Below are 22,592 nucleotides of genomic sequence, written 5' to 3'. Positions count from 1 at the left end.
GGATTCTCATTATTTGTGGTGATTCTGTTCTACTAGTCACCACAAATACTGAATCAGGAAACACTGAAAAGCCTTGCTCGTTCTACTCACGACCTGAATGAGAGCTACTATATGCCTTAGAATTAATTATTATACCCTACTTTTATATATTTTGCAGTATGTGTTACACTTCAGTTCAAAATAACATAAAAGAAAAATAATAAAGGGCCCTAAATGTCAGAAAACCAATTTACTACCTAAGAGCAAGAATGTCGACATTCCCAGCCAATAAATACATATTCATGACGTTCAAACGACTCACTGGAGCCACGTGGTAGATGTGAGCAATGTCCTGTGCAGAGAGAAATCACCCAGACTCACTTTAATGACTTTGGTCGCATGGATAAAATTAACAGCATACAAGCTGTGCTCTTCCATCCCAGTCCCGATGGTGAGGATGTTAGGGTCAAATATGATGTCATTTGGATTAAAGCCCAGTTTTCCCACAAGTAGATGGTAGGCCCGGGTGCACACTTGGATTTTGGTGTCTGTTTCTGTCGCCTGGAAAAAGGAGCAAGAGATTGTCATTGAAACAGAAAATGCCAAGCGGCTTCTAATCATTCCTCAAATTATCTCCGAGGAGGAACTGGTTTAAAGACTCCTCTCTGCTGTGACTCGTGTGAGACAACCAACACCCAGGCCAGGGGGCTGGGGACCAAGGGAAGCTCATGTTCCGCATGTCCCTGCCATAAACTGCCAGTTCTGGGGGAATCTGGATAAGTCTGTTTCTTACGCACAGAGAATTTAAAATAGAACCCATCTGATAAGGAACGCCCAAGAACAGGAGCACTCAGTCATGTCATCTTAGCCAGGAGTGGTGACCTCCCTGCAGCCACTACAAACTGTCAGACTTTCACTAGGTTCAGAAAGGGTCAGAGGAGGAAATGTGGGGATCAACTCCTAGGCTCAGGGCAATTGCCTTCAGCAAAGCAAAACCAAAGGGAAAACTAAGAACTATTGTCTCCAGTTTCCTGGGACTACTTATAATACTATGGTGTGTACCCTAGGAAATCCCAACATGTTCAACTGGAAAACAGGATCAATTTATCTAAATTGAATGAAAAGGCTGGTTATGAAATAAAAATCTAAAAAACCACTGCTAAAGGAAAATATATTTGAACGGAAGAATAAGCCAGTCACAACAGCAAAACAATGCAAAATACCTAGGATCTTGAGCTTTCCTATTTAAGGAAAACTATAAACCTTATTGATTAGTAATTGGAAAGACATACATTTCCTGAATTACAAATCTAAATAGTGGCAAGACACCAATTCTTCATTATTTTAAAGGTTAGGATTAATTAAATTTTAATCAATATCCCAATGGGGCTTTATTTCTCCATAAACTGGAAAATGGTTTTCAAATAAATTTAACATAGGAAAATGTATTGAATATAATGGATGCATTATAGAATGATAATGGTTATTCTTTTATGTAACCTACACATATACAAACAAAACATAATATAGTCTATTCTGCTATTATGTGATAATTTTATTTCTAGGAACCTTATCACAAACTGTCATATGAGGCCTGGCAGGTGTGGCCTAGCTGGTCGAAGTGTGGTCCAGTGCACTGAAAGTTTGCAGGTTTGATTCCTGGTCAGGGCACATGCCTAGGTTGCAGGTTCCATCCACGGTCAGGGTGTGGATAAGACAACAGATCAATGTTTCTCTCTCATCTCTCTCTCTCTCTCTCTCTCTCTCTCTCTCTCTTTGCACCCTCTCCCTTCCCTCTAAAATCAATAAGCATGTCTGAGGATTTAAAAAAAACATTGTCATATGAAAATAATCACTTCAATTAGTAAAGGAAAATTGAATCGAGAGACTGAGTAGTGATAAAGTTATTCTTCCCACAGAAATTTCAACAATAAAGGTGTTCTATATTTTGTTATTTAGAGTTAAAATGAACAGTTGATCAAAATAACATCAACCAAAAACATGGAGATTCTTCCATTTTGCTTTAATCCAGCCCGTCTGTTGTATCTGGCCTTGACCTTGCAGTTTGGTCTGTAACATGCATCACAAATATAAACCAGAGACCACAGCAGATGCAGAAACAGAGGCAGGTGAGACGCTCTGCTTCATTTAGTTGCAACAGTGGCTCTCAATTCAAAGGCTGCTTTCTCCCTACCACAGAGGCATCATCCAAGGAGGCGAATCACCAGGAGACCTCCATCAACGGAGGCAGGCCTTTGTCCCAAATATCCCTGTTGCTGCTTTCTGAACTTTGCAGGGAAATGAATTTTTTGCTTTGGTCTTTATAACTTTCAAAACCACAATTCTATAATTAGCATATATGTCTATGCTAAAATCAGAGGCATAACGGGCAAGTGAACATGCTTCCCTACCTTCTTATTTGTGGTCACATTCGACCTAAATGGGAAAGCTTGTTTTCAGACCCGATGCAGCACCGGCCGTGCTGACAAGGCACGGGATAACCCAGGACGTGGAGACCTGCCTCAGTCTCCTCCGAGACACTTGACCTGGAACCACAGTGAACAGGACAACAGCTACCCCAGCTGGTGGCTCTGAGGACTAAGTGAGACCAACTGCTAATTCCAAGGCGTTAGACTTACTGAAGCCCAGACTCCATACCGAAGGAGCTGAAAAGTCAGAAGATGGAGCCAGAGGGTGTGCGTGTTTTTAAAAGCACAAGCACCTTTCCCTGTGGGAGAGTTTCTGCTTTACACTCAGGTTAAGCAGGCAGCTCCTCTTAGGGAGCACACGGCGTTCCAGTCTCCTTCAGCGCGACCTCGCTTCCTACGGCACCGAGGAAACACCAGCCAGACGACCGGCTCCCTGCCTGCCTGCCATCTGTGCTCTCACACCCTGCCTGCCGCCTCCCTGCCTTCCCTCCAGACTGCGAGCAACCTGTCTCCTCTCCGTGCGAAGACTGATAACAACCCTCGACTCACAAGGGCAGGGACCTAGCAAATGCCCCCTTTCTCTATCAGATCAGTCCCATCAGCTTACAAAACCATCTTGTCACACGTCTGTCTTCACACACACACACACACACCCTGTTAACCTCATGTCCCTCTCTGGTGTCACCCAATTTCCTCTTTCCCTTACAGCAAAACTCCTCAGAAAAGCCATTCACACCTACTGGCTCCAATTCTCCTATCCTCTCTTGAACCCCCTCCAATTAGGCTTTTATCTCCTTGGAAACAGAACAGCAAGATCCTTCACTCCCCCCTTTCTAAACTCAGTGGTAAATTCTTGGTCTCATCTACTAGATCTGCCCACAACTCTTTAAAATAGCTCATCGAACCCTTCTGGAAGCTTGTTCTTCACTTAGAAGCCAAGTGAAGCCTCCCTTCTGGTCCCCCTCCCACCAAACAGGCTGCTCCTCCCAACCCCCACGATGGGGCCTCCTTCTCTCTCTGGCCTTGGAGCGCAGTGGCTCCCAGACTTCCTCCTGAGTCCCCCACACCTGCCCCCCGCCTGCCCCCCGGGGCCTCTTCACTACAGCCACTGAGCTCATCACCGCGGTCAAAATACCATCTGCTTACAGGTAATTCCCCAGTAAGGAAACCCTGTCTTCTAGCCAGGCTTGGCCCATGAAACTCAGAATCACCTGCACAGCTAGCTGTGCAGCCCACATGCCCCATAAACATGGCCCGTCCTTCCTACCCACCCCTGCTTCCCAGCCTTCCTCCTGGCAGCTGCCCTGGGCAAAGACCCCTGACTCCTCCTCCTTTCACAGCCCACAACCCACGGCAAATCCCACTGGCTCTACCTTAAAAATACATCTAGGAACAGATGAGCAGAGCAAATGCCAGAATTGGAAAACAGGAGGATAAATAAAAAAATAGGCAAAACGTCTAATATCTGCATAGTATGCATGCCACAGACAGGATAACACAATTCAAGGGGATTCCTACAGAGGGCTGGCTGAGTGCTCAACATAAAGGATGGCTCATCGCCAGAAGACTTCAGAGCACCATGGACAGAGGAGACCCAAGGAGGAACCAGGAAACGGGAGATCAAACCCACAGCTTTGGTGTATCAGGACGACACTCTCGCCAACTGAGCGACCCCGCCAAAGCAATTCATTATTCTATTACGTTGATGGGGGGGGGGGTTATTTTATGACTTATAGAAACTCTTTACATATTAGGGACATTAACCCACTGCTATTACTCCCGTTGCAAACAGTGCCATGACTTTCGCCATACAAAGTTTACATTTTTACAGACAGCTCTACCCATTTTCTTTCTGCCTTCCTGAGTTTAGATGAATATTTTCCCATACATTCTTTAGAACTTTGTTTTTTACATTTAGATCTTTAATTGATATAGACTTTATTTTAGTATATGGGGGGAAATGGGGCTCTAGCTTTATTTTCTTCCAAACCCATAGCCAGTTTTTCCAATTGCACTTACCGAATAATTCCTTTCTCAACTGATGTAAAGACTTTATTATATATCAAATGTTCATGTTCAAGTGTGTTGTACACGTACGTGTACATGTGTGGATACATGGTATTATGGCTGGCGCACACACACACACACACACACACACACACACACGGCTGTTTTGGACTCAGCTCTCACCACTGCTCTGTCTAGCCAGGGTGACACAACGGAGCTGGGACAAAAGGAATCACTCACCTGTCCCTCTTCGTCAAAGGCCATGACGACCACAGCGGCGCCGAACTTCTTGACCAGCCCGGCCTTCTCCAGGAAGTCGGCCTCCCCTCCCTTCAGGCTGATGCTGTTGACGATGCATTTTCCCTGGCAGCACTTCAGTCCGGCCTCGATCACAGCAAAGTTGGAAGAGTCAATGCACAGGGGCACCTGAGGTGGCAGGGCAGGAAATCACAGAAAGACAAGTCGCCACAAATTCCCTTCCAGGCCTCCCAGACAGTCCCCCTTCCTTCCTTGGGGAAACAATAAACAAAGGACAGTGTGACAAGAGACAGGACTTTACTGCACCTGTTCTTAAAGCCCAAAATACTCTAAGTAGTTCCAGTCTTACATGCAGACCCCACATGCAATGGACTGGAGCTAGCCAGATGTGGACTTTAACATGGAGCAGAAACCATGGGCAAGACTGGACTTCTTCCACGGCGAGATGGAGGGAGGTGGAATCTTGGAGGGGAACCCCCTTAATTTTACACGATCAATAAAGCTTTCCACAAAATCCCATTCTCCAAGGGGCCTCAGGAAATTCTTTCCCAGCGGCACCCCAAGAACTCCACTTCCACCTGTAACAGGTGGGCACTCAGAGGGCACCCCACTGATAACAGAAGGGCAAAACCAGAAAAGATTAAGAAAAAAATTACTGTAGCCATCAGAACACTAAGTCATTCATAATGCCTTAAGTTACATGGGGTCCTTCACAGTTAACAAGGCACTTTTATCTTCACAATTCCCAAGTCAGACTGTGGACACAAAGGGACCACACACTAAACCTGACAAGCCCAGGGGAGGCCTGCATGGCAGCCTTACAAACTCAGAGACCAAAAGTAACCACAAAGGATGGTCTGAAATTAGAACTTTTTAACTAAAAGCAGTTTGTGGTAGTAGTCATGTCCTAGGCTAGAATCTTCCCTGACCAAGGTCAATTTTCACCCTAATAGAGCCTTTTGTCTTTTGGAATGTCAAAGGAATTTCCTTTTTTCTGGACCCCTCAAAGCACAGGTATCACACCGGAGCGGAGACTACAAATCCCCTATTGTTACTGTTATCAATAGGAATGGAATGAACGATTCTGTAGGAAGGGTAAGTATATTCTTCAGAGACATGGAAAGCAGGTTTCCAGTTTATCCAGAAAGCGGGTTTTCAGTTTATCCAGACATCAGAGGACACAAACCATTCTTGTGACCAATTCCAAAAGCCTGGAAAACAGCCAAGCTGAAGTCACATCTCTTAGAAGCCTGGCTTTTATCACAAGCTAACACTGAGCGAGAAAACTGACCATTAGAAGCCTCAGGGTTTTTAACTGGGAAAACAGAAAACCCATTGTATGAGATAGATGACAGATCAACGGGGCAGATGACAAAGTTAAACGAGTGACAGAGCAAGACATACACATTCCCTTGACGCAGAAAAATGGTGTCCGACCTTGGCAATGTCAGGCTCGGAAGCAATGAGTTTGCAAAACCGGGCCATTGCACTTGGACCATCCAGCATGCCGTCGTCCATGTTGATGTCCAACACCTGGGCTCCCATCTCCACCTGCGCTTTGGCAACACTCAGGGCTGCCTGAGGAAAGAATGCAGGAGGAAGCAGCATGAGGACAGGTGAGTGGAGAGAGGCGGACCAAGGAATCCCTCGCCATCCCCAGCAGTCCTCTGGAGTGACGCGCGACCCACTGGCCAGCCTCCCTGACTCCAGGCCTACTCTCCTCCCATCAGGCACCGGAGATTAACCTTAAACTCTCTCCCCTCGCCTCATTTCACTACCCAGAATCCACTGAGGCCAATTTCCTGCCATACAGAATCTAAATTCAGCCTGGAGTGGGGGCCCTCTGTGACCTGAACTAATTTGACCACAAAATGGTCACCAAAAAAATAAATAAATAAAATAAATAGAAACATTGACAACTGAAGACCCTGCACATTATGAAGGTCACGAGGACTCAGAAGGGAGCACGCCTGAACAAGCCTCATGGGACACCCAGGAAGGGAAGGCAGTTTGGGCCTAAGCGGAGACACTGAATGACAACCTGCAGAGTTTGGGTTTTATCCCGGAAGCAAAAGGCCACCGGTGGAAGCTTCTGAACTGGGGAGGACGATGACAGAGGCCCACGTGCCGTGAGCAGTAGTGCAAGGAAGGGAAGAGGGCTGACAGGAACTGTCAGGAACCAGGTTCCCAGGCCACGGAGGGAAGCCATGGAGGAACAATCAACAGATCCAGAGAGGATGGTAATGGGCCCTTTCTTCATGATTAAAATAAAGTCAACGTTGGTAGTGGTTTCTGGAAGATCTATTTCCTAAAAGTTGCAAAACCTCAAGTGAGAGAATTTTGATAAGTCATCATTAAAGCCCAGACTCCATTTTAAACTTCCTATTTTCGTAAGAAAAACACTCCATCCGGATGTTCCGGGTTGGTTCTGGTTGGATTACATTTTGCTCATCCACAGGATCAGCTTAAAAGCACTCTGGCTAAAGGAGCATGTGACCGTCCCAAGGCAGGCCTGTTCTTTCTTTGTGTTTGCGTATGCATTTCAGTCTGCAGCTAATAGAAGCAATACCACCGTAAGCACTGCCTGATGTGCTCATGAGGACTTCACATTTTCTTGGCTTTCACTTCCCCACAAGGATTTGTGAGAAACGAAAATGAAGAGTATTCACAAAATTTTAAACTTACTTCCCCATTGCCCTAACTGGTTTGGCTCAGTGGATAGAGCATCGGCCTGCGGACTCAAGGGTCCCAGGTTCGATTCCGGTCAACGGCATGTGCCTGGGTTGCGGGCACATCCCCAGTGGGGAGTGTGCAGGAGGCAGCTGATCGATGTTTCTCTCTCATTGATGTTTCTAACTCACTATCCCTCTCCCTTCCTCTCTGTAAAAAATCAATAAAATATATATTAAAAAAAAAAAAACTTCCTTCCCCATTAATAGCAATAGCTAGAACCGGGTCCCTCCCATCTCATCCCACTCATGGCCCAAGTGCAGTACTTTCTGACAAATAACAACAAGAGCAGCTTGGATTTTTCGACGCTTCATCCTCCTACCAGCCCAGCCCACGGCAAACACATCACAGTTCTCACACTACCAGAAGCTCAGCTAGTAACCGGTTCAAATGCTATCAAAAGCCGTTTCATTTACTTGCTGTCTAGCCACAAACATGGCAGATGCCTGAGTCGGACTGAGATGCTCACTTCATAGTTTCCTGCCATGATGAGCTGAGCGAAGTTGCGGGATCCCGCCACGTTACAGCGCTCTCCGATGTTAACGAAGTTGGTGTAGGGTCCAATCCTGAAGGGCTCTAGACCTGAAGAGGAGAAGCACTTTGAAAAATTTCTGGAAATGCACACGGTGACATGAGACAGGCGGGACACAAATGTCTTCCTAAGGAAGTAAAATGTTTCTGTGCCCATGGGATGAGACAGGAGATGCGACGTGGAGACAGGACCAGCACCTTCTCCAAGGAAAGTAAACTGTATGTTGCAGCTAATTTACAACCAGACATTCAAGTAAGAAATACTTCAGGACTTTAAATTGCCAATTTCTCTAAAGAGCTGACTCATACCAGCTCTGACAAACAAGAAAAAAATACCATCATTTCCCTGTTTAATCAAGAGTCTGGGGCAAAAGCCGTGATGTCAGAATCACAAGGACTGCTCCACGCTGTCCACACAGACGGCAGCTCCACAGCTGGTCACGAGACAGCACCTGGAAGCCGATCCACTGGCTTTACCGTCTCTTCGATCCAAGTGCAAGAACCCGCACGCAGCCAGCAAGGCTGACCGGGGCGGGAAGAGCCCAGGCTGGGCCCTGTGAGACGGGAGGTTCTCCTGGGCAGGTTCACACTCAGGAGCGGACTGCGGGCACAGCCACGGGGTGCTTCTGCCCCTCTATTTGCCGAGGGGTAATGACATCTGCCCTGCTATCGGCCAACCAAGGGGCAAAACTGGATAATAAATATAGATATATTACACTGAGGGAAAAGCAACACACAGTGTGAAGTATCACTACAACAAAGGTCTTTAACTGTTTTGCTCTAGTCATATTTACTGTGTCTCGCTAGGGGGGTACAGGCGGCTCTGAGGACAGCCAGCCCCGGGTTCAAGCCCTTCCCAGCCCCTCAGTGAACAACTCAGGTGACTTTTCACAGCCTCTGAGCTTATAAAACCAAGTCAATACAAGTATCTGTCCCATAACGTTACTGTAAAAATGAGACTAGATACAGTGGCAAACACAAAATCAGACCAACAATCATAGCTGTTGTGGTTAAAAAAATGGTTTTGAATCCTTTGCCAAAGCCCTGGCTGAAGAAGAGACAGATATGAAGGAGGAAAATCACGAATACGAATGAGTATTTGTTCACCAACTTGGACCATTTCATCCTAGTTCGGGCTTGTGAGTCTCTTTCCATTGATAATGACCTTCACAGCCTCGTCCCTACCCCTGCCAGCCCCAGGGTATCCCTGGTCCCAAGTGAAGCCCTGAGGCTACAGGGCAGGCAGCAGGGCACAGCTTTAACCGCTAAGGAGATCCCGTATCAGAGCCCTAGAAGCATCTCGCACAAAGCGCTTCTCATCTATTATGAATGTGAAGTGGCTGATTTTCAAACTGCATTCTTCACAAGTATGCAGTTTATAAAGAACAACTGAAAAGAGCATGTTTGATGTCATTCTTTTAAAATCTAACTGAAGATTATTTTTAAAGCAATTTAGAGATAGCACAAGAAATTCAAATCAGAAAAAAAGATTCTTTCATTCTTACACGTAAGTTCTTTTTAAAAATCGTATCTAGCCGTAACCGGTTTGGCTCAGTGGATAGAGCGTCGGCCTGTGGACTGAAAGGTCCCAGGTTTGATTCCGGTCAAGGGCATGTACCTTGGTTGCGGGCACATCCCCAGTGGGGGGTGCAGGAGGCAGCTGATCGATGTTTCTCTCTCATCGATGTTTCTAACTCTCTATTCCTCTCCCTTCCTCTCTGTGAAAAATCAATAAAATATATTTTAAAAAATAAAATAAAATAAAAATCGTATCTAAATGGGTTTCTTGTTTCACCTTTGGTAACATTGAAACAAGAAGAGAACCATTTCTGAAATCATACAAGCCATGTCTGGATTACTTACCGGACAATAACATATGCCCTTCAAACACTGTGGCAGGTGGAACTCGAGGCTTATAGTTTTTTACAGCTTCAGCAATTTCCCTGAGTTAAAAGAGAAAACACTATACCCATTAATTCAGGATAAAATAAAATTAAACTAATTTCCGGCTATGAAATTAAGTCTATTTAGCACAATTATGCACGTAATTACATACCTAGCTCCAAATGTGCAGCAGCAATTACACCTTTTCGTTTTCTCAGTCGAGCAGGAAATGAACCACTGAGCCTAGCTTTTCTGAGCCTGCCCAGGGTTTAACCTGCCTGCTGTGTGTGGCTGAGCTGTGCACCTTAGTCACCCCTTTGAAGTCCCTATCTCCCAACACAGCCACAGGTGGAGGAGCGGGGAGTTAGGCCCCGACACACGAATCTGAAGAGGACACAATTCATGCCATGCCAAAAGGGAAAATATTTAGAGGTGATTATTACCTGATGTGATCTGGTGTCGTACCACAGCATCCACCAACGATATTGATCAAGCCATCCATAGCAAAGCCCTGCATTCAGGGAAAGAAAGCTCTAGGGCAGCATTTGCCAACCTTTCGGACCTCACGGACCACTGGTTGGCGACCACTACTCTAGGGAGTTCATCTGAATTCTAAACTCACCACTACCCACTCAGCCGAAAAAATCCTACATTTCCTGAATAACCAACTTTATATTAAAAAGAGAGCTAAAAACACTTAACTCTAGATAAAAAGCTTTTAATGCCCCAGGTAGTACATTAAAACAGTTCAGATACTATGAAATCCTTTATCCCATTTAAAATGTAATGTTTACTTGCTTATCTGATCATAATAAAGATTTTTTGCCCATATGCTACGCTGAATGAATATGAACTAGATAATGCATTTTCAAATAACACATAAAGTTTTTACATTTAAATTAATTAAAAATTTTAAAGAATTAAACATTCAGTTCCTCAGTCACAATAGCCACATTTCAAGTCCTCCAACAACCCCAGGTGGTAATGGCTGCATACAGGTCAGTGTGGGTCTGGGGTTTAACCACAGGCTAGTTTGCAGGACAAGAGAGGAAGTCAAGCAACTGAAAAGTCCAAACACTGAAAAGAGCACCTACATAAGGTATTAAAGTTATAAGAATTAAGTCAGAAATTGTTTAGGAGAGAATGTCAGTGAGCCAGAAGCTATAGATTCAAGGAACGAGGAAGAGACCGGGGTTAGTAATAGGGTGGGTGGTGGGTAGTATGGGCTCATGGCCTAGGTAGTGGGTAGTATAGGATTCCCAGACAGGAGGTATATGGGAGGGAAGGAGAATGGAGGGTAGTGGGGGGGACGATGGGCAGTAAGGAGCCACCCCTTGGGAGGGCTGTATGAGAGTCAAGTTCAAGTAGCTTCAGTTGGACCTCACTGGGAATTTCCCAACAGCCACCGGTACCATCTGGGGAGGAGGAGGCTCCGCAGGCCGACGCTCTATCCACTGCCACCATCTTAAATAGGAATAACTAAGACTTTACTCATTATAGCACATACAATGGAATTTGTTTAGGGGAAAAAATATGCTTCTAAATATTCTAAATCTAAAATGTCATTTCCCTATCTCTTAACAACCAAGTGAAAGAGGACTCCTGACCTTTAAGTGCACGGCCATCATGCTCGGCGTTTCTTCATAGTCACCAAAGGTGTTGGGAAGACCTGAGAAAGGGTATTGCAACCATTACTGGATTTGTAAAGGCTTTAGGACATTTTATATTTAAATTAAATGGAGCATTATAATTAAATACTTGCGAACACAAATAATTCCTAATATTAAACACAGTAAAGACACTACACCAAAAACAAAAGTCACAGAGGAAGATAAACATCCACTATTTCTTTTCCATTTGAAAGAAAAGCATCACTACTCTGTGGGACAGAGCCCCCACTCCCTGCCGCCTTCCCAGAAAGGAAATTCATTCATTACCCAGCTGCTGGGGCTGAGGTTGGGGGAATACTATGTCCTTGAAGCAAATGAGCACCAGACACGCAATTAAAAACACAAAACACAACCAGTCTCCTTTCAAATAACGTTTCCCAAGTAAGACGTTAGTAGGTGATTATCCAATGTCCTATTTTATCTCTTATCCCCTTCCAGTTTCTTGCTCCTGGTGAGAAATAAAACTTATTGTGGGTTAAAATGTATACATTTGGAGAAAAAAATGCTGGAAAATGATTTTTAGTCCTAAGTAGCTAAGCAGTGCTCAGAAACATTCACCAGAGCCCTGGCTGGTTTGGCTCAGTGGATAGAGTGTCAGCCTGCAGACTGAAGGGTCCCGGGTTCAATTTTGGTCAAGGGCACATGCCTGGGTTGTGGGCTCAATCCCCAATAGGGGGCATACAGGGGCAGCCAATCAATGATTCTCTCTCATCATTGATGTTTCTATCTCTCCCTCCCTTCCTCTCTGACATCAATAAAAACATATTATAAAAAAAAAAACATTCACCAGGAAATCTGGCTAACCCAAATGAATTACCATTATGTCATTGGGTACTTTGAGAATTACCTACAAATCTCTTGGTAATTTTTACATACAGTAAACTAGAAGTCCTAACTTTCAGAAGGGAAAGCGGTAATAAGTTACAAGGCTCTCCCTGCCTGCTCTTTGTGAACACAGACACGGAGAAGCGGCCCCTCTCCCGCTCTGCGCTCCTCACTGGCCGCCCTCCACGTGGGAGCAAGCATGTCACCCAAAGCACGGCTCTGGTCAGTGACGGGACCAGGCGTCATTCTTCCGAGTTCCGTCCATTTCTGCCGCTTTCAGGCTGAGCCAACCTGTGCGTTCAAGTCTAAAGAAAACAGTGGTCCAGGTCCAGATACTCGCCATTTAGAGAAATCCTACTGGGTGTTAGCTATATACCAAGCCTATAGAACAAACTCTTTCATCAAGATCTGTTACCCTACCACGCATGTCCATGTATTTGGGTTTCCCCCTGTGCAGTCCCTTGAAATACACACCTGCATTGGGATAGCAGAGGACATAGGCTGTTGTACATTTGCCAATTGTTTCAATAAAAGGTCTCATTTCAGCTGCACCCAGAGCACAATTTAATCCAATGCTGTAAAGACAAAAAGAAGTTAACAGGAGCATCCTCTTCTATTCAAAACATTGATGCGTAGAAAAGTTATAATAAAGGAATAAACCTAAAACCAAGCAGGTAATAAATCCTTGATTCAAAGCACTTTTACGCAGCTGCAATCAATGCTATTTTTAATGCTTTTGTTCAGCAACTGAAACAGGGTGGGGGGGTTCAGAGCCAGTCACCCTAAGGTGTGCTTCTGTAGGATGTGGATTATTTTCTTTTTGACCCACATACATGTCAGGACAAACATCTGTTTACTGAGCATCTGCTCTCGTCATCATCCCGAAATGAACATCTGAAGCCCCGAGCACCTTGGCTCACCCCCCGCTCAGAGTGTCTTCTGTGCCCGTTTCCTTTCTGTCTCTGACTCTCATGTACGCGGGGTTCCCACACATCCCTACATATGTATTAAATTTGGTCATTTTCTCTTGCTAACCTGTCTCATGTCTGTTTGATTATTAGACCAGCCAGAACCTTGAGGGTAGAGAGCAACATCAGCCTGGGCTGGTAAGAGAAGGCAGGTTCCCCGAAGAGGACTCTCAAGATAAGTCTTAAAGGCTAACAAGAAGCCAGGAGAGAGGGAGAGTAGGAGAGAGTGGGTGGGGAGAGAAAGAGAAAGAGACACACAGAGAGACAGACCATGAGACAGAAACAGAGAGAATGAAAGAGAAAGGGTGAGCACAGCTTCTGGACAGAAGAAATAAATAGCACGTTTATGGAAAAGATAATGTTAAAATAGAATGAAAACAGAATGTTAATTTTAAAGATAAAAATCTGAGCTTTAAAATCCCCAACTTATTCCAAGCTAGACTGCTTCTGTTGTTCTGTAAAAGGGGAATAACCAACCAACAGGCACAATCTGACACTATAAGGGAAGACCCCCCCAAAAGGGTGGGAGGCGGGAAGAACGAAGACTCACCAGAGTGGGTCTGCGTGCGACACACTGATGACAAACGCCTCCCCTGTCTGTCCAGAAAGTGTCCGCCCACTTTTATCGACAATTGTTCCTGAAATCTGAATTAACAAAGCAAATTCAGTCCACAGTACAGACTCACATGAAGAGTTCAGTCACAAGGCCAGAATAAGAGGAGCGAGCTGACTTCCTGTGCTCCTTTACAGGGAAGAGAACTGTGGGAGCTCAGGCAGCACTTTCTAAAATGGTCAGAACAGGGAGATGCCGAGTGAGGGGGGAGCTGGGGAGCCATGGGAGCAAGGAAAAGGGAGGCAAAAGCCATGACGAGAGCAGCGTCAGAATCCACACATCCAGTCTCCCTAGAGAAGGCTTTCCCATGAGCCTCCTGTGTGACACAGCCCTAGTTTTGATTCTATTTATTCTCTTCAAGGAACCTTGGGACTCTAGAGTGGGTGTGCCTATCCTTCCTATATAATAAAAGGGTAACATGCAAATCGACCGAACAGCGCGCACTGACCACGAGGAGGCAGATGCTCAATGCAGGAGCTGCCCCCTGGTGGTCAGTGTGCTCCCACAGGGGGAGCGCCGCTCAGCCAGAAGCCCTGCGCCGGGCTCACAGCTGGCGAGCACAGCGGCAATGGCGGAAGCCTCTCCCGCCTCTGCGGCAGCGCTAAGGATATCCGACTACTGGGGAGCAGGCCTAAGCCGTCAGTCGGACATCCCCCGAGGGCTCCCGGACTGTGAGAGGGTGCAGGCTGGGCTGAGGGACCTCCCCCCACCCCAGTGTACAAATTTCGTACATTGGGCCTCCCTCTAGTTGATTAATAAATTGGCAATCTGCTGTCTTCAGTGTGGGGAACTTCACAGCCAGCATGCAAGGCCACCCCTCAGGGTCCTAAGGAGAGTGCCTCCCGTAAGCCTCTGGCTTCAGGAGACAATTCAGCCAGACCACTTTGCCTCCATCAACCACATCTAGAATCATGTTCTTTGTCTCAAGGTGGTGGTAGGAGGGAGGTGAACAGAAAACTTAAAAGGTAAGTGGTTCCTAATATCAGTAGGTCCATGCAAGGAAAAAAACAAAAAAAAAACCCTACCCTCAAATGACAATATTAATAAAAAAACAAAAATCAACACTTTAGACTTACAAAGATGGGCCGGGGAGCATAGGTCTCTTCAAAAAGGTTCTGGAGTGCAAACAAGGCTGCCTGTCAGGGAAAGAGAATATCAGTGGGTTCCAAGGTGGCTGCAGAGGAGGCGGGAGCGCCACTCACCTGCTCCCAGCCCCAGGCGGGATTTACAGCTCAATCACAGAGCAATCAACCTGAATAACCCACTGAAGGGAGCTGAACTGAAACATGGTAACCAAGGATTTACAGAGGAAGCCCCGGAGACTGGGAGAAAGGGCCAGCATCCACTCCCAGGAGCAGTGGCAGCTGGGAAGCTGGAGGGATCCCCAACCCAGAGCAACAGAGATGGGGTGAGGAGCCCACAGAGCATCTGGTAGTGAAATCAGTGGGGATTCAGTCCACCTGGAAGACCCAGACGCCACCTTCCCAGGGACAAGCACTCCTGTTGCTACAGCACTGGAGTGGGGCGGGCACTACCTGGTACCCGGCTGCTGGCGAGGCCCCTCTGCATTACTCCTGCAGAGGGGGGTCTGCCGGCTGCCCCCACAAGTGCACCTCTTTTTCTGGGGAGGCTTTTGGCAGTTACCAGATAGGAAGAGTGTTTGGGAATGGGTGAAAAAGGTGAAGGATTAAGTACAAATTGCAAATATAATTCCCTCCCCACCAAAACAGAACACATACACACACACACAGCCAGAATCTGTAAATCCAACCACACAAAATTAAAATTCTCTTATACCATTAAAAAGCTAAATCAGCCCTAGTTGGTTTTGCTCAGTGGATAGAGCGTCACCCTGTGGACTGAAGGGTCCCAGGTTCGATTCAGGTCAAGGGCACATGACAGGTTGCAGGCTCCATCCCCAGTAAGGGACGTGCAGGAGGCAGCCGATCAATGATTCTCTCTCATCATTGATGTTTCTATCTTTCTCTCTCTCTCTCTAGTTTCCTCTCTGAAATCAATAAAGATATTTTTAAAAAACTAAATAAAAAATCTGAAACACAACTACATGACCATCACCACCACATAGAAAGTCAAACACCAAACTGGAGACAATATTAGCTACTCATCACTGTCAAGGTTGATTTCCTTAGGGAAAGACAATAAAAAAGACCAAAAGTCCAACAGAAATAAGGCACAGAACACACATCACAGAACAGAAAATCTAAATGGTTGTAAAACTTTAAAAAGATGCTCTATTTCATTTCTAGTGAGACAGATACAAAATGAAAACTATAGCAGGGAAGCATATTTTACCCATCAAATTGGAGGAGATCCCAAAGTATAACAATAGATGGTGTCAGCCAGGGCGTGAGAAACCTGCGCTGCTCTATGACTGGGTTTAAAAGAGCACATCTCCAGGAGGCTAACTTGACATAAAGATTAAAACTAACAATGCACAATCCTCTGACCTGGCAATCTCACTTGTGGCGAGTGATCCTCTAGATACACTGTGCAAAAACATCAGGTAGGAATTGATGGTCGCCAGATGGAAGGGAGTGGTGGGGATGAGTAAGAAAGGTGAAGGGGTTAAGAGGCACAACTTGGCAGTTATAAAATAGTAACCAGGATGTCAGTGCCGTCCAGGGAACACAGTCAGTAATATTTTAATAACTGTGTACGGTGCCAGGTGGGGCACTAGACTTATTGAGGGGATCACTTTGTAAGTTACATAAGTATCTACTCACTATATTGTACAGCTGAAACTGATATTACAACGTATGTCAACTGTAAGTGAAAAATTAAATAAGCAAACAAATAAATAAGAAACACAGACATAAGGACGTTTACTTTTCACTCCATATACCTGTGTACCTTTGCACACATGTAAGCAATACAAACGCATACCCCCATGCTGATACCTGCCAGGACTCCACACTGGTGACAAGTAGTTGTCCCCAGGAAATAGGAGGTAGAAGGGTATTACTTTTTACTACACACATTTATGAGTCTTTTGAATTTAGAACCATGTATGTGTACTTATCACCTATGCATAAATGCACACAGAGTAGCTATATATGAAAATATTTACTTTCATAATTTAAAATAAATTTACCAAAAAAAGTTTAAAAAATAACCTTTTGAAGTTTTTTTCATTCTACTGGCCTCAGAAATAGTCAAGAATAAAATGGAACAAAGGAATTTCATTTAACTTTAAAAATAGCTATCATTGCCCTAGCTGGCTTGCTTAGCGGATAGAGTGTCGGCCTGTGGATTGAAGGGTCCCAGGTTCGATTCCAGTCAAGGGCACATGCTTGGGTTGTGGGTTCGATCCCCAGTGGGGGACTTACAGGAGGCAGCCAATCAATGATTCTCTCTCATCATGGATGTTTCTCTCTCTCTCTCCCTCTAGCTTCCTCTCTGAAATCAATAAAAAAATTTAAAAAAAAATAAGCTATCATTGTCTTCTCACTACATTAGGGATTCATCACAGCCCTTCCCCCCCTCCCCCAACCCTGTCCCCTTTCCTCCCTTAACTCACCTTGGCATTGGCAGTATCAAAAATAGTTTCAACGAGTAAGATATCGACCCCACCGTCTAGGAGCCCTTGGGCCTGCTCTTTGTATGCCTCAACGAGCTCATCGAAAGCTGCAAAAAATAAACCACACCCAGGACATCCGTCAATATCCCCTGAATGGCCCGGACATGCCGAGTTCGGGCCCAGCACCTGTGAACTAAATACTGCTGTTTTGTGACGCATCGTTTAAGGACAGTGCCACCTTTTGTAAGAAACCAAATGCAGAAATACGGCGGTGATGGAAGTTAAACCAGTAAACTGAACACAGTTGCTCCTAAACACCTGCTCGAGGTCTGCACGTCCCACCACGTGTGAGCCGAGGAGGAGCGAGCGCGCAGGAAGCCAGGATTTCCTGAGCCCTCGACCTACTGTACTTTAGAGAGCTCCAGGGCAGGTCACTCTTTCCAGGGATGGCTTTGATCAATTCACGGGGATGAGTGTGAGGAGTCGCACAGAAACGTGTCACACGGGCGAGTCACAGCCTCTCACTTTCTGCGGGAGAATCAAAGGCTGCAGTTCTGTGGATTCGGCTCCTGCCCTCTGACACCAACTCTGTCAGAGAAAACGCCTGCCTGACGGGCAATTTCCATCTCAAACAAAAGTGTCCAATCACGCGTAGGTAACATTTTTGTCAGAAACACCTTGAGGCCCTGGCTGGTTTGGCTCAGTGGATAGAGTGTCGGCCTGCGGACTGAAGGGTCCCAGGTTCGATTCTGGTCAAGGGCATGTACCTTGGTTGTGAGCACATCCCCAGTAGGGGGTGTGCAGGAGGCAGCTGATCGATGTTTCTCTCTCATCGATGTTTCTGGCTCTCTATCCCTCTCCCTTCCTCTCTGTAAAAAACCAATAAAATATATTTAAAAAAAAAAAAAAAGAAACACCTTGAGCTCTCTATTTCCATCTGAGAGGCCATCCCTCTCCCCATTTCACTGCCCAATCGAGAGAGAAGATGCTCGGCCACTCAGCAGAGAGGCCTGAACAGCGAGTTACGCTGCTGTCCGCGTCCTTCACCTTCCACAGCACGAGAGGAAGGAAGAGGGAGCTCCTCACTGCCATGCCGAGACCGAGCACATCAGAGGGAGCCACCCTGGTGACCACGTGTGGAAGCACGGCATGGCAAGTCCTGTGACCAAAACCCTACAAACTACACTTGCCTGAACTTGTCATCTACACATAACCCATCACCATTCATAGTATCATGACTATTCAGTTCTGAAAGTTCAATTGTTTGTTTTTAGTAGTCTCATGCTTAAGAAATTCATCTAGATTTCTAAGATGTTTTTGTAAAATCTCAATGCAAGCATGCTTATATATGTGATAGTTTATCATTTTATAATGCTAATATGCTTATACAGTTTGGACTGCTTTGTGATAAATAAAATGGAGGTCTAGTGGGTTATTCTCTCATTGACCAAGGCTGGGTGTCCATAATTTCTCAACTTGTCATTTTAAAGCTTTAGTTTGATTGGTCTTATTTCCATAGCTGATAAAGAACACAACACCAGGTACATTTGAAAACAAGTTAAAAAAAAAACCACACAACAAAACACACACACTACCGCTAACTTTCTTTTGAGACGTATACTATATTCTCAATAACCCTGAGAGAGATGTACTACTAGTCCCATTTTACCAAAACACAGCAGTACCTGCTCGAGCAATGATTGTATGTGATGAATACTCACTGATGTTCCTGAAATCTGGTCTTTCCACAGATGGGGACACAGAGAGCGTCTTATTAGTTGGACCCAGCGCTCCTGCCACAAACCTCTTAATTCCTTTGGGAAAGAAAAACAAGTGTGAAATCTCTGAATTGCTCCAGGTTTTTGTTGTAAATCAATAAGGTATAAGATTTCCCTAGGATACTGGGCTATAATCCTTTGTCCAATACTCTGAAATCCAAAAGGCACAAAAGCTCAAACTTTTCTCTTAATTCTTTGGACAGCAAAACTCGCCCTCTCCTGAATGATCAAGAGGCTTATTGATAATCTTCCTCCCACTCAGAGGGATGGTTCATAGATTTTATCGCACAATTTGGTGATGGGCTGTCCTGGATCCTACTGGAAAAATGATGAAATATAGGGCGGCTACATGCATGATCACCAGGCCAATCCAAAAACCTCTGAATTCTCACATGCCTGGCTTCAAAGTGTTTCGGTAAGTAATCCTTTTCTATCACCGTATTACAGCTGAAACTATCCAAGGAACCATCTCTGTGAAAAAGGGGACACTTTCGCTCCTCACCTGTCTGGAGAGTGACCTCCTCGGCCGCTTTCCTGGCCACGGCCGCAGAGCACTTGTTCATCCGGTAGACCTAGCACAGAACTGCAAACGTTAGCCCGTCCTTTTTCTCCACGTGCTAAACAAGGAACTCAAGACCTTCTAAAACCCAGTGTCACTCAGGAAGGAAATGGAGAGTGAGTTCATTTGAGGTCTGAATGAAATCCTGGCCAAGAAGGCCCATCAGCGACCCCAGCCTGGAAGGCACAGGAAAGGCCAGACTCTTTGGAAACTGCTTTTGGTTCTTCCCCAAAACCGTGAGTGAGGTGGCAAAAGGACAACCTCTGGACCTCTGGCATGGCAGAGAATAAGCTGATGTCGCTCAACAGGTTTTGAGATTTAGAAAAAAGAATAGTGTGGAGAGCGGCTACAGCGTTCAGACAGGATCAAGCCTCAGACTGACTTACGGCAAAGCCACATACAAGTCCCAGCATAGAGGGCAAAGCCCTCCCAGCACAATTATAGCCAAAAGGCTATGGTTGTAAGCTTGACCTTACAGTCTGCCCCTGCAGTCCTAGGTAGCTAAGGAATGTGGGCTGCGGGGGGTGCAGCAAGTGCTGCCTAAACAAAGCTTGATAGAGTTGGGAGAACGGCAACAACAGGAAAGAAGCAGACTTGAAACTCCCAAGAACATTGAAAACATCTTGCCCTTGTTTTGCTTTGTGTGATCTGACTATAAAATAAAGCTTCTGCTTACAGGCGTGTCACTATATCCTCATCCAGGCACAGTGATCCCACCTGATCCCAACTGTATTCTCTTGTCTGTCTTCTTTAATCCTTCACCGCCCTCCTCAGGTTCACCCCTGGCCATGCTGGATGAGGTTCAAATACTAATGGGAAAGGCACAGGCTTTAGACACAGGAGGCCTGGCTTCCAGGCCCAGCTCGTCACTGTCAGCCCCAGCAGTTCCCTTGGAACCTCTTTAGGCCCTGATTTCCTTCACCAAACAATGGTTGTGAGCGATGGTTCTGAACTTTTTGTAGATTATTAACCTCTTGATATTTGGTAAAGGTCCGTGAACCCTCTCCCTAGGAAATAAAAGCAAGTATGCACAAATGTACAAAGCACTACCTACAATTTAAAGAGAGACAAGGTTGCCCTAGCTGGTCTGGCCCAGTGGATAGAGCATCGGCCAGCCACTAAACTTATACTTAAAAATGGTTGGGATGCTAAATATTATGTTACATGTATTTTGCCACCAAAAAAAAAAGAAAAAGGAAATCAAATCTACCACCCAATACTTAAAAAGGCCTCACAAGCCCTGACCGGTGTGCTCAGTAGTTAGAGCACTGTCCCATGCACCAAAGGGGTGCGGGCTTGATTTCCGGTCAGGGAACATACCCAGGTTGCGAGTTCAGGTTCAATCCCACCCAGGTTGGGGCACATATGGGAGGCAATTGACAGATGCTTCCCTCTCACATCGATGTTTCTCTCTCTCTCTCTCTTGCTCTCTCCCCCTTCCCCTCTCTCTAAAAAAAACACAAAAAAACAATAAACATATCCTCAGGTGAAGTTTTAAAAAAAGGCCTCACAAAATAGTGCACACAACCAATCATTATGCCTTTATCGATAGTCACTGCATAATAAGCATCATTTTTATTTGATTATTACTTGCCCATAAAAGAAGCCAGATGGAAAATGAACAGGCTGCTATGTTCGTAAGTGGACGAGAGTCAAACCATTTCCGTCTGAGCACAAACTACAGGTAAGTAGGCATTCGCTTCAGGTGGTTGTCTCACTAGCAACAAGCGACGTGATAAACGCTCACAAACATCTTAGTTATGAAGGAAAATGGGCGTCTTACCAAGTGCTCCAGGCCATAGTCCGCTTGGGCAACGTTAGTGCTGCTAAAAGTGTTTGTTTCAATGATATCAGCCCCAGCCAGCAGGTAATCCTGCAATGAGACAGGAATGTCAGCGCTGAGTTTTAGAATCCCTGTCCCCCAACAACAAACATGCCTCTTCAACACCATCCCCCCCAAACAGCCTCTGACCAGTTACTAAGCATACGGCACTGCACTGGAGGCCGGAGACGCAAACAGATGTAAGACTTGCATAGACAGGCGGGTGGTGTAAATCAACACAAAACTTGGCCCCTAGCCGGCGTTGCTCAGTGGATAGAGCCGTGGTCGGCAAACTGCGACTCGCAAGCCACATGCGGCTCTTTGGCCCCTTGAGTGTGGCTCTTCCACAAAATACCACAAAATACCTGTGCGGGCGCACATGTACGGTGCGATTGAAACTTCGTGGCCCATGCGCAGAAGTTGGTATTTTGTGGAAGAGCCACACTCAAAGGGCCAAAGAGCCGCATGTGGCTCGCGAGCCGCAGTTTGCCGACCACTGGGATAGAGCATCCGCCTGGGGACTGAAGGGTACCGGGTTCGATTCCAGTCAAGGGCACATGCCCAGGTTGCGGGCTTGATCCCCAGTAGGGGGCATGCAGGAGGCAGCCGATCCATGATTCTCTCTCATCATTGATGTTTCTATCTCTCTCCCTCTCCCTTCCTCTCTGAAATCAATAAAAATATATTTTAAGAAAATAAATAAACACAGAGCTTGACCTCAGACAAGTTCACGCACTGTTTTGAGAGCTGTGTCAAGTGTGTGTACCCTCCTCCAGGGCACCCAGGACAGTGTTCTGCCCTGAGTGCATGACACGGGTGGGAGGCATGGCAGGCTGCAAGGACCCGCGCCTGGCGACCCGTTACCTTATGGATTTGATAAATGACGTCGGGCTGCGTTATACTCAGGATGTCGTTGTTGCCTTTCAGCGGCAGGGCGTGATCCTTAAATTCCTGGCCATCGGAAGTCCTCTTCGCTCAGCTTGTGCCGCTGGATCATGGTC

At 45.8% G+C, this 22,592-nt stretch overlaps 1 protein-coding gene across 2 annotated transcripts in view; it reads right to left on the bottom strand.

Annotated features, from left to right (window-relative positions):
* The window catches only part of MTR (5-methyltetrahydrofolate-homocysteine methyltransferase), a 41,208-nt gene extending 18,616 nt beyond the window's left edge, over positions 1 to 22,592 (bottom strand). The window contains exons 1-15 of one of the 2 annotated variants that reach the window (XM_006103234.2): positions 22,456 to 22,592; positions 21,553 to 21,642; positions 19,713 to 19,782; positions 19,154 to 19,246; positions 17,433 to 17,539; positions 14,971 to 15,030; positions 13,832 to 13,926; positions 12,788 to 12,888; positions 11,426 to 11,487; positions 10,262 to 10,329; positions 9,798 to 9,877; positions 7,873 to 7,985; positions 6,111 to 6,251; positions 4,656 to 4,841; positions 361 to 540 (exon numbers count right to left, since the gene is read on the bottom strand). In XM_006103234.2, coding sequence (XP_006103296.2) covers positions 361 to 540; positions 4,656 to 4,841; positions 6,111 to 6,251; positions 7,873 to 7,985; positions 9,798 to 9,877; positions 10,262 to 10,329; positions 11,426 to 11,487; positions 12,788 to 12,888; positions 13,832 to 13,926; positions 14,971 to 15,030; positions 17,433 to 17,539; positions 19,154 to 19,246; positions 19,713 to 19,773 — 1,347 coding nt within the window. In that variant the 5' untranslated portion in view covers positions 19,774 to 19,782; positions 21,553 to 21,642; positions 22,456 to 22,592. Of the gene's footprint in view, positions 1 to 360; positions 541 to 4,655; positions 4,842 to 6,110; positions 6,252 to 7,872; positions 7,986 to 9,797; positions 9,878 to 9,990; positions 10,167 to 10,261; positions 10,330 to 11,425; positions 11,488 to 12,787; positions 12,889 to 13,831; positions 13,927 to 14,970; positions 15,031 to 17,432; positions 17,540 to 19,153; positions 19,247 to 19,712; positions 19,783 to 21,552; positions 21,643 to 22,455 lie in introns of those variants that run through there. The other variant, XM_014445636.2, reaches the window with a different exon arrangement.

Source organism: Myotis lucifugus, unplaced genomic scaffold (genome assembly GCF_000147115.1).
Source record: "Myotis lucifugus unplaced genomic scaffold, Myoluc2.0 scaffold_473, whole genome shotgun sequence".
Classification (NCBI taxonomy): domain Eukaryota; kingdom Metazoa; phylum Chordata; class Mammalia; order Chiroptera; family Vespertilionidae; genus Myotis; species Myotis lucifugus.
Note: the sequence above shows the minus strand (reverse complement) of the source record. Positions and strands in the feature narration are given on the sequence as shown.